General features: G+C 52.1%; 1 protein-coding gene across 1 annotated transcript in view; it reads right to left on the reverse strand.

Moving 5' to 3' along the window:
* The window catches only part of CRTAC1 (cartilage acidic protein 1), a 192426-nt gene that overhangs the window by 44055 nt on the left and 133370 nt on the right, over positions 1 to 15001 (reverse strand). The window contains 2 exon segments of the mRNA XM_012000646.1: positions 7614 to 7770; positions 13397 to 13533. Of these exon segments, the coding sequence (XP_011856036.1) occupies positions 7614 to 7770; positions 13397 to 13533 (294 nt within the window).

The raw sequence follows: 15001 nt of genomic DNA on the forward strand, positions 1-15001 counted from the left end.
TGAACCTGGAGGACATTATGCTAAGCGAAATAAGCCAGGCACAGAGAAGAAAATACCACATGATCTCACTTATACGTGGAATCTAAAAAAGTTGAACTCATAGAAGCAGAGAGTAGAATAGTGTTTACTAGGGGCTAGGGGTAGGGGTGTTGGGGAAATGTTGGTCAAAGGATACAACATTTCAGCTTAACGGGAGGAATAAGTTCAAGGGATCCATTGTACAACATGGTGACTTTAGTTAATAAGAATGCACTATATACTTGAACTTGCTAAGAGAGTAGATTTTAAGGGTTGCCACCACATTAAAAAAGTATGTGAGGTAATGCATATGTTGATTAGCTCGATTTGGCCATTCCACAGTGTCTACATTATTTCAAAACCTCATGTTGTACGATGAGCTGTATGAAGGGCTCTGTGGACGCTGCAGCAGCTTGCTGCTCAGAGCCAGGTCTGAGAAGCAGTTGCAGGAGTGTCACCTGGGAGCTTGCTAGAATTGCAGAATCTCAGGCCCCCAATGGAATCAGAACCTGCATTCTAACAAGACCCCTGGGTGGTTTATGTGCGCATTAAAGTTTGAAAATACTGCTCTAAAAGGTTGTTTACTATAATAAAAAGAGTTATCAGAGCACTCCAGAAGAACTTGATTTTTAAAAAAATAAAGCTCAAGCAGACCTATGTAAAGAAAGGCCAGGCCTCCCTCACCCCCACCCGCCTCTGGATGGGGCAACGGTTTCCCCAAAGTGACCATGCTTATTTGAGACAGGGGTTCTCTTGGTCTCTAGGTGCCTCCCATCCTCTGAGAGATGCCCCCAGGGGAAATCATGGGGCCTTTTTCGCCTATGCAAATGGAGCCTGCCCATCAGAGCTGGCATTTGGGGCCAGGGAGATGGGGTGGGGCGATGGCACTGCCACTGTTATTGCGCTCATAGTTAACACATTCTGGGCTGGATGCCTCCCAGATTCCTCCCAGATAATCTCATTAGCTGCCAAAGAGAGCCCAAGCCACATGAAAATGAAGCCACTGAATTCACATTGCTCCTCTGGAATGTTCTCCAAGACACAGCATGCACTCTTCATGATGGGAGCTATGGAGTGGCATGGGTGGCTGCCAGAGGCCTGTCCTAAAGCTAGCAGGAAAGGATGTGGGTTCACAACCTGGGCACCACCTCTGTCCATTAAAAGAGGTGCCACTAAGTGGTTGCTGGCAGCTGTCCCTGCCCTGGTCTTACCAGCTTCTGTGAGAATCCCTTGGCCCTGCCCGGGCCCCTGGAAATTCCAGGTGGGACTCAGGGACTTGCCTCCACACAGCTTCATCCTTCTTCCTCCGCTTCCACATCCTCCAATTTCCTCTCTGCCTCTGGCTCCCAAGCTGTGACACATTCCCTTCATTTTCTACAAAGCAGGTTATTTCCCTTTTGGACAAATTTCTAAATCTTTCTAATTAACTAATTGGGTTGGGTTGAAGCCTTGTACCATTTGTAACCTGTAATTACTAGAAAATTGCCATGGTAACCACACTACTAATTAGCCACAATTTATTGCCATGGCAACCGGACCATAACAGAGATGTTACCCACACCTCCTTTTCGGCAAGTTGGCTGCATAGTTGGGGAGCAGGTGAGTCGACAGTCAGGAAGCTGGCCTCCTGGGCGCCAGTCCCAGCAGCTTTAACGATGGAGGCCCAACTGGGGGCTGAGGTGGGGCAGCCAGGTACCTGCACCCCTCACTGATGCCACAGGGAGATGACTCCCAGGTCGACAAGCAAATCTTCAAACCAATAGAATCCACCCATCATTATGTAGGCTGCCATGCCTACACCCTACCAGGCCAATGTCAAAGGCCAATTATTCAGTAAATGTCTTCTACCAGGACTTTCCTCTCCTCTCCTCTCTCCTTTGTCACACCCTCCCTCTCCTCCATCTCTTAAGGTTTAGCACACACCAAATTCGGTCACCCAGGGGGCTGTTAGGAACATCTTTATTTAGCTTTGGAGAATGATGTTCTAACAGGGAATTAACTCCACCTTGCATCAATTAATTCTTTTATAATTTGAGGCCAGCGCATTCTCTTGGGGCTGGAGAGGCAGCACTGGTGGTGGGAGACACTACAGGACCGGGGGTCAGAAAGTCCAAATTTGAGCTGTGTGACCTTGGGCTCATTACTGAACCTTCCTGGGCTTCTGTTTTCTCAGCTAGAACATAAGAGTGGTAATAATAATGGCTCCTTCTCGGGGTTGTCATAAATATTAAGTGAGCTGGTCTTTGGAAGGTGCCTTGGAAAATGTCAGGTGCCACATAGTCATTAGCTGGGACTATTTACCACCTGCTGGGTGAATAATATCCCTTTATTTTTCCCAGCACTTTCAAGCTTCAAAGGCCTCCTTGTTCGGCTGTTGGGGTGTGAGTGCTCCTCCCTGCCCATCCCTGCTGAAGGCTTCTGCTCACTCTGCCCGCCAGGCTGGGTAGGGGGTGGGGTTAGAGGGAAAAATGCCCCTTTGAGGTCTCCATTTCCTCCAGCCACATTCTGGCACTCTGATGATCTGTTCATTGAGCCCAACCCTGATAGGGCAGCCTTGGTTGTCCTCAAGAACCATCCTTCTACCTCTGAGCCCTGGCACGCTGGCAATGCAGACCAAAGTACAAGTCAGGTGCAGGCAATCCATCTCTCAGACTGCATCTGGGCCAGCCCTCAGGGACTGGGGAGTGAGACAGGGAAAGGTGGTGAGGAGGGGGTGTGTGCATGCCGCTGAACTTCTCCAAGCTGTGGGTCTGAGGACCCAGGGATGAGGCAGCACACGGATTCACGGTGCTAAGGTAAAGCCTCTTGGTTCCTGCCTGGCCTCTGCGCCTCCCCTCCTGCAGGATCACGGGAAGCATGCTCTCTAGTCCTCAGTTTCCTTCCTGTAAAGTGGGTGGGAATTGAGAAGATCTGTAAGACTGCTACTAGCTTACTTTGCAATGAATGAATCCTCCAGGGTGGACACAGGATAAGCGTGTTGGGGGCCGATCCCTGTGCCCATCTAGCCCTGCACCCTCTGCATCAGCGGAGACTCTGAGGTGAGCCCCCTCAGCCAGGGAACTTGGCCATCTGCTGAATAGAACCTTAACAGAAACATGTTTCTGGTGGATGCCATGATTCGCAGGCTGCCAAGAGCATCCAAGATATTGTAAATGAGTAGGGCAGAGATGCTGGAAACGTGGTGCAGGAATGGGCAGAGTGTGTGCGTGTGTGTGTGTGTGTGTGTGCACATGCTGCAGAATGGGGTGTGAGGATCAAGTACGGGATGGTAACAGGGTCTCTCATCCTAAATTTCCTGAAAAATTATAAGACAAGGTAACTATGTAGGTGCTGGTGTTGCCACTCCCAAGCCTTCTGGGAGCCTTCAGAAGCTGGGCAGGACTTGACTATTCTGTGTGGTGGGCATTAGACAAGGACACACCCACCCTCATCCTTCCTGCCCTGTGTCTGCAGAATGTTAAGGCAAGGGGTGGGGCAGCAGGACAGGCCCCATCATTTGTTTCCTCTCGACAGAGGAGGGATTTGCAGTGGCAAAGCCTGGGGGTGTAGCCCGGGGGTATAACCTGGAGTGGCTAGCCACAGGCTTGACATTTCTTTAAAATCTCCTGTGTTAGCTGAGGAAAATGCACACAAAAATTACATTTCAATTCTGTAACATATCTGTGTTTGTTTTAAAAGAAGCATAATGTTCCCCCTGATACTCATCAAATGCATCTGACACCCCTGGAAAATGGTCTCTGTGTGTCCTGGGCTTTGAGTACCCCTAGCAGGCCCATGCTGCACTCCCTGGGGGTCCCGGGCCCTGGCTTGGGAGCCTGTCACTCCAGCCCTGCCTGGTCCTTGGCTGTCAGATCCGGCTTCACTCCCGATGAAAGGCCAGCGCCCGCCTGGGAAGCTAGGAGGCCCCTTGGCCCCCACTCTGTGGCCCCTGGTTGAGCTCGCTGGTGAGGATCTGCCAGAAGGCCTCAGCTGGGCTTTAGGCATCTCCGTCTCCTTCAATAATGACTTCCTATAAATCAGGTCTGCCCTCCGCTTTGTTCCACACCGCTCCCAGCCAACAGCAAAACTCCCCACCCGACATCATAAATCCACCTTCATTTTCTTTCTGAATTTCTTTTAAGGCTTCTTTAATCACCACCTTGCAGCCTGGACAGATGCTGCCTCAAAGGGTGAGGCCAAAATGCAGAGTTCCTGGGGAGGAGGCAAGGCCTGCGGGAGGCCAGGCAGGCGGGAAGGAGAGCAGAGAGATGAACTCCAGGGGGGATGGGGATGAAGATCCCACTGGCCATGCCCAGGACTGGAGGTTTGGGGGGACACACAGAGAATGTTTCCCAGGCAGGGGCTGGGCCTGCTTCTCTTGTGCACCCCCCTGTGCCTTGCACAGTGCTCCCTGTACCCAGGAGATGCCCAGCAGAGGGCCCTGGCATCGCTCTGGCAGAGCCTCAGAGCAGGAGGTATTGGTATTTGCTATACTCCGTAGGCACCATCCGTGTGCCAAGCCATGTGCCAGCCATGTCCCATGTGCACCTCCTTTCTTTCTCACAACAGTCCCATTTTGAAGGCGAGAAAATTGAGGCTGGGAGAATAGTGTGCCCACTACTGCCTAGGCTGTAATGCACAGGGTAGGCTGAACCTGCACCTGTGGCCTGGCTCCAAACCCCGTCCCCTCACCTGCTAGCTCAATGCCCTCAGAGAAGCTGAGGGGCATGCCCAAGGTCACTGGGGCCTGGACCGTAGAGGCAGTGCAGGACCTTTGCCTCCCACCTTTCCCTCCTCTGGTTCCATCTGGTTCCATCTGGTTCCATGCCAGGGCCTTGGCCATGGCCAGAACCCAATTTCCAGGATTCCCAGGCAGGGCAGCTACCGGCACTGTCCTGGCTTCAAGAGGCCTCAAGCAGCTGGGGAAGTTGGGGACCAGGGGATGGGAGAGTGGTCTTCCTGCTGCCCCAGTCTCTTTCCCAATCTTTCGCTCGGCCACCCTCCCGGGGCCCTCGAGTCCCCCGAGAGCCGGCACACTGGCCACTAGATGGCACTGTGACCCAGCAGAGCAGCTGCAGCCACGGGAATGGATAATGTCTAGAGAGGAGGCCTCCCCTCCCCCTCCCGCAGGGCCGAGGGCCGGTGCCTGGGTAGCACCTTTGCCCGGCCCGCCCCGGGGTGGCTGGACCTCCCCCGCTGCCTGAACACTCAGCCAGGCAGCTGCTTCAGCCACAACCACCTGGGTTGGGCTGCCTCAAGTCCGGGTGCCAGCCTGAGGCTGTCTTCCCAGTGGGTGTGGGCCTCCCCTCACAGCCCCTTCCGTCTTGCAGGATGGCAGGATTCTCAAGCTGGAGGTCATCGGAAAGGTCAGCGGGCTGTGGCAGTTTAGGCATCAGGAGGAGATGGGCTCTAAGTGCCAGCTCTCTACAAACCTCCTGTGTGACCTTGGGCGAGTCCCTTCTCCCTGGATCTCGCTCTGTTCTTTGTAAAATGGGAGGTTCTCCCAGGTCGTACAGCTGTCTAGCAGGCAGGTGCTGTGTGTATTGGCTCCAGGGACCTCCCAGCTCCCTGAGTGCACATCTGGACGTGACCTGCCCCTTCCGCCTGCTTCCCTCCCAGCTTCTCTGGACCCCTGGCACTGGAGTGGTGCTCAGTGCTGGCCATGCGCCCAGAGCCTCAGCCATCAGGCCGGGCTCAGCATGGCGGCCCTTACATTTGGGGTCCATTCCTGGGGCTCGGGGGTGGGGGGAACTCTGGGCTGGTTTTCCAGCCAGATGTCCATGTGTCATTAGCTGAGTGACAAGGGGGGGCTGCAGGGTAGTGTTGGGGGGCTTGGCGGGCAGGGAAAGGGTGGGCTGGAGAAGGCGGGCCGACAGAATAGTAACATGGTGGGCCAAATAGGTTCTTGTCAGCCAAATGGCTTTTGGAAGTCTGCAGAGCTGCTCGAACGTGTCCTCTGGGCACGCCAGCTGCCCCAGCCTCCCTCCGCACCGAAGCTGCTGCTTCTTCCTTGAACCGCCTGTCCTTCTAGCCCAGCCGGCACAGTTGGCTGGTGCTTCCATCCCCACTGTGCTCCTCAGCTGCCCCCTCTGGGTCTCCTCCTTCCCCCTCCTCGGTTCTGTGCCAGCCCAGTCAGCGTGAACAATGCCCCCTTCGTGCTGAAACTCAGCCGCAACCTCCAAATTCTTTTATTCTGCATCTAGCCTGCTCTCCCAGTCTTTACCTCCCTTCCACCTTGTCATTTTCAAGTGCTTCATTCCCCCAGTGCACCCCCTTCCCTTGCAAGATCAAGGCACTTAATTGCCAAGCCAGCCCAGTGCACAGAACTGGGAACTATTCAGAAAAATTGACTGTACAAATCTAGGCTGAAGCGCCTGCATGTTTATTTCTTTTCCGGGGGAAACATGGTTTATTACTGACACAGCCTTTCCATGGTACCTTCACGCGCGGAGCTCTCAGGCACTTAGATGGGGCTTGAGCTGTGCTAACTATTTTATTGTCTAGTCATTTGTTCCCAGAAACTTTGTCAGACAGGTCAACATTAATCTCCCCCTTTCACCAGGGTGAAAGGTGGTTAGAGAAAGGCATCGTAAACTCAGGAGAGGCAGCGACAACCCTTTCTGGGCAGGACTTTGAGATGATGCCACCACCCAGGTGTCTGGAGGCAGGGGGGTGCCCCAAAGGACCCCTCAACCATCCTTCCAGCCCCAGGATTCAGACTGAGGAAGGCTGCCACTTTGGAAGCCTCTGCTGCACACTTTGGGATGGATATGTCGGGAAGGCTGACCAACAAGAGGATCTCTCTGTCCCAAGTACAGGTCAGGTGTGAGTGTGGCTTAAGTTCACATGACAAGTTGTTGTGTACAGCTCTGGCTTCCTGATTTTTGGCACCCAAAACAGGAACTGGATTGCTCTGCCATCAGCAGTCTATTGGCAGATTATCAGAGTTTAGTCAGCAGCCGTGCTGGAATTAGAAAAACAGCCTTGCCTAGAAAGATCTCCCTGTCAGAGACTGTGACAATAGGTCCCCCATCCAGAAAGATGAGGGGGGAGCGTGCCTTCAAAAAAAAGTGCTGGAGAGGTTTTGGAACAAGAACACAATTCTTTGAGCTCAGTTATCCGAGACGGGACCCAGCTGAAGCCTAGGGATTTAGCACTCAATTCCTGGTTGCTTATGTGTAAGTAAATAATTTCATCTGCGATTTGGCAATAAAGAATGCTTTAAATCTTGGCTTTTGTGATTTGTCAGTTTTCTCCTACAGAACCTGCTCACCCATCACTGAGGTTACCAGAGGGAGTGGGGCAAGATGTTCCAGGGAGAGAACGATGTTGTGATGATGTGGTTCTCACATCCATTTTCCAGCAAGCCAGATGTCCCCTCTTGGGTGCCCTGAAACTCATACCTGCCAGACATCTCACCAACGCTTGGAGAGGCAGTGTGGGAGAGAGAGGCCTTCTGTGGGTGGCAGGATGGCATAGAGCCTTTATTTCCCCTCCCCAGGGACATAAGGCCACCCTTTCCTTGTGGTCTCTGATGAATTAGACTCAGCCTTGCAGGGCCCTGGACCCCAGCCCCAGCCCCTCCAGCACACCGCCTCCCACGTCACTCTGCGTACCTGTATATTTGCTGACCCCAGCCTCAGCAGCCACATCTCTGAGAGCCAGAATGCCCTGGGAGAGGTCACTGGCCTCAGGGTCCATTTCAATGAGGGCATCAGGGCCCACATTACCGTAGGCGTAATTGGCAATGTAGATAGAGTAGCGTCCAGAGCCCTGAGGAAGAAGGGAAGGAAGCGGTGAGCAGGCCCACCTTGGCTCATCCCAGAAACCGCCCCCGCCCCACCCCAGGTAGGACCGTAGCTCTTTCACAGGGTTGGGTTCTTCTCCCCGGGTCTGTTGTGAATGGCCTTGCAGGCCGTGCATGGCGCACTTCCAGAGGGGCTTTTCACAAAGGCTGCCATGTGAATGACACTCCCGGGAGTCGTACAACAAAGCAGGCTGCTTCTCCTTCCATCCTGTTCCAGAAGAACACATCCCTCCCTCTCCCCCACAACCACCTTTTTATAGACAATTTTCTAATGTGCCTCCCTCCAGCTGAGCTCTCTCCAGCTGCCAGCCGGGGTAGCTGCTCAATAAATATTTGCTGATTGATTGATCTACCAATTCCCATTATTCTCAGTCTCTCTCTCTCCCATTCAAGCTCACTCCAGCCAAGATGACAAGCAAATTCCTGAGCCATCTCCCTCCCCCTGTTCCCACCCCGCGCTTCTTCATTCCCCTGTTTTGGTAGCCCAAGAGGCACAGATTTGCAGGGGTCCTACTTTCCTCTTCCATTCCCTTATTTCCCCCGTATTACCAGGAAGAAAGATTCTATCACTTCCGTCTTTATAACACTGTCTCAAAGATTCGCTTTTCCCTTTGCATCCAGGAGCAGCCTTGGGCACCAGCTCCTCTGAGCAAGAGTCATTCTCTTCACTAGCCCAAAACACCGCTGATGAAAGACTCTTCTCTTCTGCCTGTTGTTATAATGGTGCTATTTCTTCAATGGATGACTTCTTCCCAAGAGATCCACACACTTTCTAAATCAGTTTTCTGGCTTTTCTCTCATCCTTTTCATCACTTCCCTCCAATTAATTAGACAGTAAATATTTCTTAAGCTCCAACGATGTGCCAAGTGCTGTGTTATAAATGTACTTAAGACAAAAATCTCTGACTGTAGGTTGCTTATAGTCTAGTTTGAAAGACAAGCCATAAACCTAAAAGGACCTAAGAGAAACTGTTGAGCTCACGGCAACAAGACTGGTGGTTCCCTTTCCTTGCTTCAATTTCTCATCCATTGGCACCATGAGCACAATTCTTGTTCCACCGAACTGGTCAGCAACTTTATATCTTTGTGGGTTTTTTGGTGTGTGTGTGTTTTTTTTTGTTTGTTTGTTTGGGTCTCGCTCTGTTGCCCCAGCTGGAGTGCAGTGGTGTGATCTCGGCTCACTGCGGCCTCCACCTCCCAGGTTCAAGCGATTGTCCTGCTTCAGCCTCCCAAGTAGCTGGGATTACAGGCGTGCACCACCACTCCTGGTTAATTTTTGTATTTTTTAGTAGAGATGGGGTTTCACCATATTGGTGAGGCTGGTCTTGAACTCCTGACCTCAAGTGAACCACCCCCCTGGGCCTCCCAAAGTGCTGGAATTACAGGCGTAAACCACCGTGCTTGGCCAATCTTTGAAGGGATCATTTTCTTTGAGGAAGCTGATGAAGAGCCACACGAGTCTGTCTAACTGGTGGGTGAGGCCAAGGAGGGAGCTTAGAGTTTCCTGTTAGAGTCTCCTGGGTGACACAGATATATCAACAATGATACAAGCATATGGCAGAGAGCATGGACAGGATTTCCTGGGTGCCCAGAAGAGGAGCTCCTAACCCAGGGGAAGGGCACCTAACCATGGGAAGTTCCGAAAAGCTTTCCTTAAAGGAGTCTCAGTCAGGTGAATTGGAGGGAAAAGAACCTTCCAAGTAGAGATGAGAAAGAGAAGGATGTATGTAGAGAAACTACAGCAGTTAGTTCAATGTTGCTGGAATATAAAATGCAAGGCAGAGAGTGTCAAGGGGTGAAGCTGGAGAAGGTGGTAAATTTGTTCCCTACAGATTGCTCTGCTCCTTCTCTTTTGGTTATCTGAGTCTTTATGCTGCTACCTAGAAATCTGTGCTTTACAAATCTTGCTACTCAAAGTGGTCCCTACACCAGTGGCACTGGTGACCTCTGGGATCATGTTTGAAGTGTAGACCCTCAGCAAACCCCTCCGCCCCCTGTAAGACCTGCTGAATCAGAATCTGCATTGTAGCAAGACTGCCATGTGATTCCTGTGCAAAACTGAGTTTGAGATGCACTGCTTTACAGTACAGCCTATTTTTTTTTTTTTTTTGACAGGGTCTCCCTTTGTCACTCAGGCTCGCTGCAGCCTCGACTAGGCTCAAGCGATCCTCCCACTCCAGCCTCACAAGTAGCTGGGACTGTGGGTATGCACCACCACACCCAGCTAATTTTTTTTTTTTGTTTGTTTGTTGTAGAGACAGAGTCTCCCTATGTTGTTGAGGCTGGTCTTGAACTCCTGGTGTCTCAATCTACCCTCCTGATTTGGATGCCCAAAGTGCTGGTTAAGGGTTTGAGCCACCACACCTGGCCTAACAAGGTTTCTTGATTAGGGGAGAACTTTGAGAAGTTCTCAGCCATCCAAGGCTGTGCAGAATGACTGGATGAAGAGTGAATGAAGGGGCCAAAGAGGAAAGTGCACCATCACAAACCGTTCCCAACCCTACCAGCTGGCAGCAGTCTCATCAACAAATGAGCAATAAGTTCAGTGGACTGAAATTCACTCTGCCAGAAATTAGGATATTTACAAAATTCAGTTATGCCTAGTTCCTTACTTTGATTTATCAGGGGGATAAACTGACAAACACAGATGTGTTACGGTTGTAGAAGACTGCAGAAAATCACATGTGAACTTGACCACGGTAATTCTGGGAGGGTGAGATGATTCCAAGGGAAGGAAGATGTTTCTGCAGCTTTGGGGCCAATGCAGTGGTTCCCACACTTTAGCCTACATCAGAATCACCTGGGGGGCTCGTTAAAACACAGATTTTTTTTTTTTTAACATCTGGCCCCATCCCCTGAGTTTCTGACCAACAGGTCTGGGGTGAGCCATGAGAATCTGCATTTCTAACAAGTTCCCAGATGATGCTGACACTGCTGGTCTGAGAACCACACTTTGAGAACCCTGATCCAGGGCCATTAGCCCGGGTCCTAGTCTAGGGCCTGCCTCTAACTGCTCGTTGTCCTTGGGTAAATCCCTGGCTGCCTCCAGGCTGCATCTCCTCAGATGTTAAATGGGGATCATATTCCCCCTGCTTCCTGGCAGGGTTGTTGAGAAGATTAAATGAGACAACGTATGTGAAAAGTCTTTGAAAAGATAAAAATGCTATATAAACATGAGGCGTAATCATTATTGATCAGAGGACGTTCTTGTAAGAGATCAGTTTTGAGCTGGATCCAGAAAGGTGGGTGAGTGATGAGGTAGCTGGCGAGAAAGGACAAGCGGATGTTCTGGGTTTGGAGCAGAGAACGAGTGAGGGGTGGAAGGGGAGAGAACAGCATGTGGCGGAGTGGGGGCGGGGCTGAGGCATTTATGGAGCAAAAGGTCTCATACTTGAGCATGCATCAGAGTCACCTGAAGGGCTAGCTGAACCCCAGATTGCTGGCCCCACCCCTGGAGTTTCTGATTCAGTCTGTCTGGAGGGTGGAGTGGGGCAGGGCCTGAGAATATGCATTTCTAGCAATGCTGCTGCCGCTGGCCCAGAGGCTACACTGAGAACCACTGACCAGGTAGCTAGATTAAAAGGCCTGCCCCAGGTAGGAGCTATGGGGCTAAGGAAGGATGACTAGGGTGAGTGCTGTAATAAAGTTAGAAACTTGTGTCTGCTATCATTTCACCCAGGGGCAGGGCGGCTGAGGGTTAAAAGGCATCTTCATTTTCAGGCAGGCAAGGTTCAATTCCTGGCTTTGCCTGTTGCTTCATGTGTGATCAAGGTCAAGTTGCCTAATTTCTCAAAGCCCGAGTTTCCATATCTGTCAAATGGGATAGTGATGGCATCTACCTTGTTGGTGTCTTATGATGACTCAGTAGGACGAGGGAGGTAAAGCGTGCAGCACAAGGCATGGCATGTCCCTAGTGTAAGAGGTGTTGGCTGTTACTGTTGTCCTTGCTCTTGTGTTTTCCTGCACCGTGCTGCATTACCCTCTCTCAACTTCCAGGCTGCCCTTGGCCTCTCTCCATTCCTCCCCTGGCAGTCCTCAGGCCCCAGGGATGGCCGAGGCGGTGGCTGGACTCAGAGAGCAACCCTCCTCTGCTGGCAGATTGACTGTAGGGCTTCTTTCTAGTTCTCTGAGGCCTGGGAGACTGAAGTCAGGGGCTGAGCAGGGTGTGAGCAAGCTTCTGGACTCCTGCCTCCTGTGCTGCCATGCCAGGCCATTTTTTTTTTTTTTTTTTTTTTTTTTGCATTTCACATAGTGCCTTTGTCCTGTGGTTAAATGCGTGGGTGTGCAGATGACCTTGTTAGGACAGAGTGCATCTCTTTGTGATTAACCTGCATGCCTCTCCCTCCAGTTCTCTGAGAAGTTGCCCACGTTAGCTGAGTGTCAAAAGCCTTGGTCCTGAACGGGTGAGATGGGAAACCAGGAGGAGGCTGGGAAGAGGCCCCTAACCGTGACCAAGTCTGGCACCCCCCAGCTCCACCCCACACTCTGGGGCTGTTCACAGAGCTGCCTCCCCATCCCCTCCCTCCAGGCAGGAGTCCAGGTGGCACAGATTCAGGTCAGGCTAAATGTGGCTTCACAGCCCAGCTTGGCTTCTCTTCCCAGCACCAGCTTGTTAAGAAATAAATATTTATACCTGGCACCTGCCTTCTCCCAAGGCCTGGAGGCCCCTGCTGTAAAGATTCACACTGAATCCCCAATCCCCTCAGTGCCATCTCAATTCCAAAGTGAGCCAAGCCTCTTGCCCCCACCCCCAGAATGGGGGCCATAGACTCTCCTGTGGCAGCCGGGCAGCAGCTGGGCCCCTGATTTAGTGATGACTGTTTACAAAGCCAAGGAGGTGGGCGGCAGGGGAGCAGGTGACAGGAGGGATAAATCACCTTTGCAGCAAGCTGCTGGCTCTCGCGAGGCCTGCTGGGACCCAAGCCTGGGTGGGCGGCTGCCCCCTCCTTGGGCAGATGGCTGCAGCGGCTCATGCCCCTTCCCACTCCATCTTTCCTCCCTGTCCAGTTTGGGTGGGGCACCTCTGTGTAGGGTGCACTTACAGGGCATGAAAACGTTGGAGGAGCTATTGATGAACTAAAGTACTTGTATATTGAGGCAACCCTCCCCTCACCTACCTAGGAACCCCTCCATTGGGCCTTCATTTACTCCGTAAATATTTACGAAGGGCCCCACAGCTCAGTGCCTGGCACACAGGAGGCACTTAGTAAATGTTCGTTGAGTGAATGAATGCAGGCAGGATTTACAGCTAGAAGAGGTGGATTCATGTCCTAGCCACACCACTCAACTGCTTTGGGCTCCCATGCAAGTCACTGCTCCAAGCTAGGTAGGCTTCCATCCCCACAAGTGTCCTGAGGACACAATGATCCCTTGGCTGGCTTCCTCACTGGTTTCTGGGAGGGCTGCATGGGAGACAGGATGTGAAAGGTACAAAACAATGCATTCTGCAAGTCTTAGTTGTTGGTATTTAGCACCCAATCTATCCAAGACACCGTGGGAGCTGCCACTCTGTCAGGGGATGTCTACACAGTGGCTCCTCTCCTGGCTCTCACATGGCTTCTCCCCAGGTCCCCCATGCACCCCTGCACTCACCTTTCTGTCCACACAGGCCACAGAACGTCCGGCAAAGAGGCTGGCCACCCCACGGGCCACGTTGACCTCATCACTCAGAATGTCTTCCCACCGGTTATTGCGGAACTTGAACAACTTGTCGGTGTATGTGGCCACCCCTGGAGAGAGGAGGAAAGGGAGGGCTGGTGGACAGTGGATCAGGGTCTCGGTTCTGATCTCTGGGTATGTCTCATGGCACCTGCCACAAGGTTCTTGGGACGGGAGGAGGATGGGTTGGGACGGGAGGAGGATGGGTCATCTGCGGCAAGGAGGACCTCAAGCAGGTGAGACTCCTCTGTGTTTGAGGAGCACTCAGATGTTTCCAGTTGAGGGAAGAGACTCTGAGCCTCATGAAGATGGCTGGCCCAGACCTCAGGAACTAGGGAAGAAGTGCCACTGCTGCAGTGTGACCGAGATGACTCTCAGCAGCTGGATTTCATGCCCTGCCCCGTTCTCCTGCAACAGCATCAAGGAGCTCCTGGGACTGCAATACTGTAATATCCAAACTCAACCCAAGATGACTCTTTCTCCAGGTGCTGTCCCTACATTCTCTACTGGATCGCAGGACCTACCTGATTTGGGTCTCAGAAGAAATGGTTCTGGTTCATGAGTAGGTTGCAGTCCTCCCTGAGGAAGGGGCTGGAAGTTGAGCTCTGACAGGGTGAGAAGTGAGGGGTTGTTCTGCCTGGGGTGTGATGAGTTTGGGCAGCCCTGGGAGGCCCCTGGTCCCAGGACTGGGGAGCCCCAGAAGGCAGTGGTTTTCACCTCTTTTGGATTACTGGCCCCTTTGAGAACTGGAGGGAGGTGAAGGACCTTCAGCTCAGGGAGTCACAGGTTTGCACCACACAATATGCCATACGTCATTTCAGGTCTATGGCCCTCTGGAGCTCATTCGTGACTAAGAAGCCTTGTTCTGGGGATGTGGGAATAACTGCTGGTGGCTGAGGCCACAAGCCCATTCAAGTGACCACTTGAAAGGCAGAGCTCTCTCCTCCACCATCACCCTTAGTTAATTTCTTGTTAATGCAAGACCCCGAGTATTCATAGTTTAGGGGGGGCCTCGTTCTATCCCCTGGGCTGGAGAGGAAACACAGGGAGAGGAGCAGCTGAAGGAATCGGGGAAGGTGAGCTTGAGGAAGAGTGGGCTTGGGGACAGAACCCTGAACTTGACTGTCTGGACCAGGGAGAAGGCAGCAGGCTTAGACTGAGGAGAGACAGCATGGCGCAGGGGCACCAAGAGCTCGGGGTGATGGAAATGATCTGGAGCCCCAGCGTTGGTTCTGCTTGGATTCCACTTCTAGGCTCCAGACTTGAGGCGCGCTGCCCAGTATCTCCGAGCCTCGGTTTTCCCACTTGGGAGCGGGGATGATAGTAGTTACAGAAAGTTTACTGTGAGGAATAAGTGAGATGATGCACACTAAAGGTTTGAGATAGTCCCCCCACCAAAGTGGTAGCTATTTTTCGACAGAAATGATTTTTCTCATGTTATAGATGAACTACTTTCCAAGGTTCTTTAGAGACATCAGCCCTGCACTGCAGGGGTTCGATGAAAACCAGTGATTCTGTGAGTGGGTGTGTGTGAGGGTG

The sequence above is a fragment of the Mandrillus leucophaeus genome, unplaced genomic scaffold (assembly GCF_000951045.1).
Source record: "Mandrillus leucophaeus isolate KB7577 unplaced genomic scaffold, Mleu.le_1.0 Scaffold117, whole genome shotgun sequence".
In the NCBI taxonomy this organism is placed as follows: Eukaryota; Metazoa; Chordata; class Mammalia; order Primates; family Cercopithecidae; genus Mandrillus; species Mandrillus leucophaeus.